General features: G+C 42.8%; 1 protein-coding gene across 1 annotated transcript; it reads left to right on the top strand.

Annotated features, from left to right (window-relative positions):
* Positions 1–6251: 6251 nt before the first annotated feature.
* Positions 6252–8179, top strand: C1H12orf76 (chromosome 1 C12orf76 homolog). Its single transcript, XM_053469316.1, has 2 exons — positions 6252–6441; positions 7496–8179. Exons 1-2 carry the CDS (start codon positions 6300–6302, stop codon positions 7579–7581), a joined length of 228 nt encoding a protein of 75 aa, XP_053325291.1. The 5' UTR covers positions 6252–6299; the 3' UTR covers positions 7582–8179.
* The last annotated feature ends 1101 nt before the right edge of the window (positions 8180–9280 follow it).

The following is a 9280-nucleotide window of genomic DNA, read 5'->3' as shown; positions in this document are numbered from 1 at the left end:
CTTGTGGAAAGCCTTCCCAGAAGAGTGGAAGGTGTTATAGCTGCAAAGGGGGACCAACTACATATTAAGGTCTATGTATTTAGAATGCAATGTCATAACAGTCTCTTTTGGTGTAATGGTCGAGTGCCCCAATACTTTTGTCCATATCGTGTACATATCCCCTGTTCTCAGTTTAACCACTTACGTTTTTAAGTATTTTTATCATAAGAATATTACAGTGCAGCATAGTGGGTGCCCAGAAGATGAAGCACTGCAGACTGAAAGATGTCAGCTGGCAGGTAAAAAAATGAGCAGGGTTCATTACTGAAAAAATGCAAATAGAGATCAGTGAAGGGGAACATGGCATTCACTGATGACTGAAAAAATGGCATGACCAGGTGGTACAGTAATAACCATTGTTATTGTTCCCGGCGTCCCTGCTCCTGGTCACATTTAGAACTGTCCTCCTTATTAGTTATAGTAAACATTAATATTTAACACAGAAAGAAATTCAGCAAAAAAGGTTAGGCCCCAAATAGCTTTAAGCCTCAAACTGTAGAAAAGATGTACTGAAAATTATTATTATTATTTTAAAGTACCATCATACTCAGCAATACCGCGCAATGGTTAAACGAGCTTACAATCTAGAAGGAGCCGACAAGAATTTCTTTTAAAAATGATCACAAAGAAAACATAGTATATAATAAGGTCCATTATAATGATGAGTATATACAAATAGGTAGTACATATTTTATGCTTTCATATTTTTCTTGCAAATTAGCTGCCAGTTACTCTTTTGTTTGTCTTGTTTTAATGCTTACACTATCTTTTACAAATAAAAGAAATAAAATTGAGAGTGTTTCATCTAAACCTCGAGTTGTTATTGTGGTTGTCTGTCCAATATAACACATTTTGTTCATCTTCTTTTGTATTTTGTAAGTTTACTGAGGCAAAGAAGTCAAATTTGTGTCCATTAATGATGTAACTGAATGCAAGGAAGCCTCGTTTCCTAAACGTTTATTTAGAAGTCTATGGATATCCGGTTTCTTAGCTCCTAAATTCTACACACTCGTCAACGGTTACTTAATATTTGAAAATGCACAATGGAAATCAGTGAAAACAAGAATATGCATTTGTGGGGTAAAAATAAGGAATTCACAATATTTCCGAGCTGCACTTGATCCAAGAATTAAAAGGTATGTTTTAAAAACCCATGTCCTAAAAGATTTGGTAATTAAGTGCTGGAAGATGAGGAGACAATCAGCCACATCTTTAAACTGCCCTAACCCCAGACCGTTACTTTAAACCTCCTACCCAAGTATTCTGCACTCAAGCATGTGAATGGTTATGTATAATTTTAGGAAGAGTAAACCTTTCAAATTGATAGTATAATATTGCTGTATGTTAAAACACCACAAATGTGATTTTAATTCTAAACATTTTTACTGGGGTTTACTAAAGTAGTTTCTGATCTGCAGCGTTAATTATTTTGATGAGATGTCCCACAACCTGAAAAATGTAATGCGATTCCGACAGGATGCTCATAGATGCTAATGATCTTCAGAAGAAAAGGCCCCCTAATGTAATGCTTTATTAAAGCAAGTAATGCCCAGAGGTTATAGAAGAAATAGTTACATAGCCAAGCAGAAAAAAAAGTTCATAGACAAAATAAACCCGGTTTACGAAAAGCTAAAAATAAGTTCTGGAAACTTTGCTTCGTTTCTCCGTTTATCCATCTGTATTAATTCAAGTTTGAGAAAGCACCATTTACCAGTCTATATGAACCTCAATGAAATGTATAAAAAAAATAATAAAAATACTCCCCTCCATGAAACACCTATGCAAAAGAAACAAATATCCCATCTCCTTCAAAACATGAGTAGCCCAAAGGCAATTTTTTAAATAATAAAACCGAAAAGGCAGTGGTACTTTATTGTGGTTGATAACCAACAAATAATAAATTACCATGTGACCATAACATTTTAGAAGTAAATTGAACCCATTGCATCAGCCTTAATGGCCTGACTTCTTATCATATACATATGTGTCCACCACCCTCAATAGGCAGATGACCCCTACCCCCCAATAAGCACCATGACAGCAAAACATCCCTTAGAAAAAGGCGGGTGGGGATCTTGGCATAGCTCTTTTGCCTGTCAGCGGCACTGTCACACCGCACAACCTATAGAACCACTTCTCACACTACCTGTGCGTGCTAGCCAATCCGGGAATGCCACCTGTTCTACCTAGAGCTACCTCGTGCCCCCTCGCCTACCTAGCGCTCGTGCCACACCAGCCAAAAAAGCTTAACCCTATGCTGCCCTGCACCCTCAAGTTACAAAAGGCTAAATAGCCCTATGTAACCATTACAGTATTATACAATGGTGCTTTATACAGACTTCTAGTTGCTTACAATGATTTACTGTTTTGTTTTTTCCTTATAAACCAGCCCTGAGAAAAACAAGGTTGCTGTCTAGTGCTCTATCCTGGTAGTAAGCACCTTAATTCGATTTTTTCCTACATTAGAAAGCAAGTGCATGCAGGAGGAGGCACCAGGCACATTGTTTACACAGGGATCTAAAACCCAAAGATTGAGTTTTAGTACGTCTTAGTGTTATTTGGACTCAACGTAAACATCACCTGTGTCCAGCATGTGTACTCCCTAACATAGCAGAACATGGCCCCTGCAGTAAAGGTGGTCTCAGTCCTTTCAATGGTGCAATGGAGCCTTTCAAAATGGCGCTTCTGTAATTATTATTAAGCACATTTAAGGCGTTCATAATAATATCACTGGTGGTGTCACTGGCTGAACAGGAGAAACAGGACTGGTCAATAAGTGTGATAAAGGCACAAAGGCAGATGCACCACAGCAAGATACGGACTGCGGATAGGAGACCACAGAGCAGATAAGGGACCGCAGAGCGGACAGGGTCCTCTGGCAGAACACAAGGCTGGAACTCCTCAGACAGGGCACATGGCAGGGAGCACATAGTCAGGCGAGCCAGGTCAATAACCAGGAGATAACAGGAACAACAGCCACATCGGAAGCCGAGAGCAAGGGCAGGACAAGATAGGTCAGCACCAGGAGATCAAAGCTAGGAGCCAAATCAGAAGCAAAGATTAAGGTCAGGGCAAGCTGGGTCAAAACAGGTAGAATCCAACAGAGAACTACTAGGAACAGCACAGGGCCAGGAAGCCAAGAAACAGCAAAGCTGTATACACCACAATGCCTTAACTGAGGTGCTGAGCAGGTATTTAAAGGCACCTGGCTCAGCCAATTAGAAATTAGTAAGAGGTGCTCCAGAGAGGGAATGGAGGCACCTAGTGGCTGCATGTAGACATGACATGTGTATAATTATCACATAGTCCAGGCTGGCAGGGTGGAACCTTTACAGGTGTATTTTGTGCTCAATTTACAAAAATGTACATATACACTAATCAACCATAACATAATGGCCACCTGCATAATATTGTGTAGGCCCCTCTTTTGCCACCAAAACAGCCCTGGCCTGTTGAGGCATGGACTCCACTAGAGTGCTGTGGTGTGCTGTTGTATCTGGCACCAAGACATTAGCAGCAGGTCCTTTAAGTCCAGTAAGTTGCGAGATGGTAGATGGGCCTCCATGGATGCATCCTGTTGCCATGTGTTCTCCAGGTAAGCGACACACACACGGCCATCTATGTGATGTAAAAGAAAATGCGACTCATCAGACCAGGTCACCTTCTTCCGTGGTCCAATTCTTATGCTCACATGCGCCATTGTAGGCGCTTTCGGCAGTAGACAGGGTCAGGCACTCTGACTGGTCTGCAGATACGCAGCCCCATATGCAACAAACTTAAATGTGTTGTGTGCTCTAAAACCTTTCTATCAGAACCAGCATAAACGTTTTCAACAATTTGAGCTACAGTAGCAAATCTGTTGGATTTAACCACATGGGCCAGCCTTCGCCCCACATGCATCAATTTGGCCGCCCATGACCATGACGCCGGTTCACCGCTTTTCCTTCCTTGGACCTATTGACAGGTCCCATGATAACAAGATTATCAGTGTTATTCACTTCGCCTGTCAGTGATCACAGCGGGCATAATGACTGATCGGTGTATATACATATAAGCAGTATAAGCAGTCTCCCTTTTACTGTGGGATCACGTGACAGGATGTAACAGCCGCATTCCTTTATATATTTTCTAGCGAATTAATCTCTAAATAATTTATTTCTGGCCCTTTATGATGCCCTGAGCCTGAATTTAACATTTTAAAATTGCTTGGTTACTGGAAGGCTGCATGTTTCCAGTTCTACCACATCAATGAAAACACAGTATTTGCCACATAAATATGGATACAATATATAATACGGGAAATCTATGTTCCCCCATTATCAAATTATTCCACGCTAGACTTGGCTAGGAGTGAAAACTGGCACAGGTACCTCTAGACGGCACAGCACACTTTTATAGCAGCTACAAATACTTGCAATGTGCAGCTGCAGACTAACAGGTAAGAGGTGCTATTGGGCCGTGGCCTTCCTGGCAATTACCCATTGTGTCTGATGGCCACTCTGGGCAACCTGACCCTAGGATTTGTGCCACTTTCAAGTACCCAAGGTGAACTAGGTTACTTACTCTTTGCCAACCTAAGACAAAACTGCATTCGGAGACGCTTTCCAGCTCTATGCCCTCCGCAGTGGTCACGTTCCCCTAAAAAGAAGAGCCTTTGTTTTTGGGAGGTAGGTGTTCCTCCTTATTGTGGAGACTGGAACAGGTCTTCTTCTCTAGTGGTTCATGGCAGTGTGTACTATGGGAAATATGGAATTTAAACATATGAACAAGGGGTGGGTATCCCGTAGAATTCTTGTCATGCTGGCACACAGGGTGACATAACTATGGGGTTTGAAGCTGTTTTTGGTACCATAGGTGAAACACACTATACTGTACACTGTATTAGGACACAGGACCATTACACCTGGAGGGACTTCTATGACATTGCATTCTAAATACATGTAGTGCAATGTTGAAGGAGACAATGATATGCTTCCAACTTTGTGGGAAAAGTCTGGGGAAGGCCATTTCCTATTTTAGCACCACTGCGCCCTCAGTCGCACAAAGCAAGGTCCATAAAGACATGGTTGGATGAGTTTGGTGTGGAAGAACTTGACTGGTCCACACAGAGCCCTGACCTCAACCCCATTGAACGCCAGGCCTTTTCGCCCTACATCAGTTCCTGACCCCACAAACGCTCTACTGGATGAATGAGCAAAACATAAACACTCCAATATTTTGTGGAAAGCCTTCCCAGAAGAGTGAATATTAATGTCTATGTATTTTAAATGCCATTACATAAAAGTCCCTGTTGGTGTAACGGTCAGGAGTCCCAATACTTTTGTCCGTATAGTGTATGTTTCTATTGCCCTCTTACCAGCTCTATGACCTAGGCAGATCAAGTTTACCTAAAGAGAAGAGCTGGCCCTTATTTTGGGGAAACGAGAGTCCATCATTCATGTGTTGATATGGTGCTTTAGCCAAAATTGATTTACACAAGCACTGCTCCCTGTAGGACCTTCTGGGAATGGGAACAGGGATTTGGTGTCATGTAATAGAAATAAAAACTGTGGTAGGGGTAAAGGGATAGACAAAAGGAAGATGGACGGCAAAAAGGAAATGTGTCAAAGAATGGGATAAACTGACAATGGAAATTGTGAACATACATACAAAAAGTCCTACACATTAACCGAATGTTTTTGCGTGGCGTGCTCGGCCCGTCAATTGTCGTTAAGGGGTTAATAGAAGAAAAATGTTTTTGCTGTTTCTAACACATTATTTTGACGTGTAGAACATTGTGATACTCATACTCAGGAAACAGTTGGGTCTGAAAAACAGACTGTCACTCCCAAATGGGGACACTTGAGTGTTTTACCTTATGTCTTTATATAGATAGATAGATAGATAGATAGATAGATAGATAGATAGATAGATACATTTTTTAGCTGGGACAGTGTGTGAATTTCTTCATCATTAGGCCCTTTTATTCTCTATGTTAACAGTAAATGGCCTAAATAATAACCAGCCTATGCAATAGAGAGGAACCGTGAACACACATGTACCTGTGCATACTAATTGCGTGCATGGTTTCTGTATCAATAAGTGAGCGCTATGCTGCGCCCACAGCATATACACAACGCCGGCGTGCTCCATCACCCCACTGACACTGCGCAAGTGTCACCCCAATCAGCAGAGCAGCCGCCCGCCGCCTTGTCTCCTCCCAGTCAGGTCACACTGCTCCCTCCCCTCCATGCTGCTGGCTGGGCCGGGATACAGGAAGGATGCTGGGCCAGGGAAGGATGCAGGAGGTGTCGCGGCTGGCGCTGCTCTCCCTCGCAGTGTGCGCGTCGGAGTCCCGGGCGCAGACAGACACTACCCCGGCACTGATCCGACCCTATGCGGTGCTGCTCAAACAGAACATGGGTGAGGAAGGGGGCACAGATGGCCGGGCGGTCAGCAGACAATCAGTGGGGGATGAGGGAGTGGGAGGGTCAAACTGAGGATAAAGCGCCGACGTGTTCTGTGGCGATGTACAATTGGAGCGCTGGGAATGGGGAGCAGCTGGGGTTTTGCCATTACGGGGTACCTCTGTTATCTTCTGAAATGGGGCGCCTATTCCTGTCAAACTAAAGAATATTCTGGTTAATCGGGGTCGTTGAGTAAAACACCTGCGCTCACCTCATGAAGGGTTGGCGGGATTAGGGATGGAATTGCCCTTAGCAGAGGAAGCACGTGGCGCTCTCCCATAACACCCTGGCACGCAGTGGCATCGCCTCAGCGTTACATACTGCGCAGGGCCGAAGTGTCAGCGGGGCTTCCTTTAAGCTCCAGGTGGGCACCAGTATTATGGGTATGAAGGGCTGTGTTTCAGTTTCGGGCTTCCATCCTAACAAGATACTCCCCAAGGAGACTTCAGTGTTTCAAAAAATGGCTACCCTGTTCATGTTAAAGGGACCGCTTAATGTCCCCAACTGCTAGTAATTTTATGGAGAAGGTGCAGCTCCCCGCCTCTTCCATGAATGTTCTTGTTAGACCCCCTCCCTGTGCAACACCCAGCATACCGGCGGTGAGTAAACCGTGTGTCAGGAGATGTATTCAGCAACTGCCTGCGGGGTGGGGAAAGGAGCAGATGTGTTATGGGGGGGGGGCTACTGTAGAACCTTAAGGTGGTGCAAAGGCCACAAAGGGAAGCAGCTGTGGTGCCAAAGGTACAGCTGCCATGGGACTCTAATGGAAGACTGGGCCCAGGGCAGATGCCCCTTTTGCCCCCTGACCAACGTGAACAGTAGATGGCACCATTACCAACTGCAGCTGACTTTGGCGTGGGTTGGGGTATCAAGCACCAAAGGCTGTTGGTGGGGCAGTAATTCTCCCACCATTTGCACATTCTTGGTGTTATTATTATGCCATTCACTTTTATGTCTAATTTATATGTCGCACAGTGATCCATTTAACGCCACGTCTGTCTCTCTTTCAGTCTTGCTGGGGAGCATCTTAAGCATCTTGTTGATAGTGATGATCTTCCTGGCCGTGTGCGTGTACAAACCCATCCGAAGACGATAGCAGGGTCAGGCAGAACAGATCTTCTCGTCCCTGCAGACTCTGGCCTGTGACCTCAGGGATCCCGACAGATTCCGAACAATTGGAAGGACCAGATTAGACCGTCTATGAACACGAAAATCTGAGGATCGCTCCAATTATCTTCCATCTTGCCTTGAGATTTTATGAAGCGGACAGGCGGAAGAATGTATTTGGTATAATGAAAGAATTGAAAAGGACAGTCTAGCCATCCCCCCACTAATTAACGCATATTGGAGTTCATATAGCATGTACTGAAACTGCATAAATTAACGCATTAGGTCTGTGGAGCTTTTACTTATTGATGAATGGCTCTATTATACAGGACGCGTTTGTATTGGACACCTTATGATGCAGTTCAAGATTATTGCATTACGCATCAACGCCTTCTATTCTGCAACATATGGCAAAAGGTATTATTCTGGGTAACAGTTATGGACAGCATTTTTTTCTCTTTATATTTGTGTTTAGGAAATAGAGTTAGTATAAATAGAAAACACTTGAGAGCTATACTGGTATTTATTTGAATCATATTATAAATGCAGTGTGCCACATTAAAATATATTAAGAAAAAAAGGTTGGAACAATTCTTTCTTGGTATGTTTTTTTTCTCTCCATTTTCCAAGCGCTCCAAAGCCTCTTACTGCATGAGATTCAGAACATGCCTTCATTCCTTACCGAAGTATACATCCTGCACGTGATGAGCAGCACTGAAGTCAGTGTGAGTAGCGGCAGCTATGTATGCCAGCAAAACATTGATGTTTAGATACCATACTTGCTGTTGGTTTCTTGAGCAAGGGCAACAATTTCTAATTCTGAGTTACCAGGGGAGTCTTTTTCCCCACTAAGCAATAAATGCTCCAAATTTTTATGCACCCAAAACACATTGGAGTCCGCGCACAATAAAGGCTTTTATTTTTTAACTGCTGTTTTGTGCTCTTTTTACTTACCGTGCAAAACATGGAATATCAGTGTTGAGTGCAGGCAAAATAAGATCATTGCAATCTAGCCGTACACCATGTAAAAAAATTACGATATTGGAAAAAGGTATATTAAAACATTTTTGTACAGTCTATTTTATTCAGACACTGTGCACTCCATATACAACAGAACAGAAGCCATGGACAAGGTGAATTCCATACGTACCATAGCTTACAGCAACACTTATCGCCTTGCAAATACACATCCCTGCCTGTGACCGAGTCAACGGTCATCACTAGCAGAGCTTTTACCGAAGTAAGTCAGCAGTGATCCGTTTGCATATATAGATTATATTAATTTGCTAGTTATAGTACATCGATGGCATTAATTTAACAAAGCAGAACATATAATACAATACAGCCTGACAAAATGCCATGATGTACAAAAATACAAGGGTTTCTTTAACCCACCTTTTTACATTTCTGTTTAAATTTGCATTAACTAAAAGGGGTTTTAGGTGAACTGAGTCTTGCAAAAATGTTACTAACCTCCCTGTTAAAAACGTGAACCCATGCTTAAAAAAGCCAAAATGTATTCTATAGATATTCCCTTTAAGGAGTGCAGTCCTTATTAATTCGCTGTACATCAAAGCCCTGGTGAAAAGGATCTGTAGCACCAAAACAGTTAGAATTTATAACAGTGAAAACTCCCCAATCTATATTATATGGTAGGAGAATTCAGCATTTGCCAAAGACCGGTTAAA

Source organism: Spea bombifrons, chromosome 1 (assembly GCF_027358695.1).
Source record: "Spea bombifrons isolate aSpeBom1 chromosome 1, aSpeBom1.2.pri, whole genome shotgun sequence".
NCBI lineage: Eukaryota > Metazoa > Chordata > Amphibia > Anura > Pelobatidae > Spea > Spea bombifrons.
This window is presented reverse-complemented; position numbering and strand designations above follow the sequence as displayed.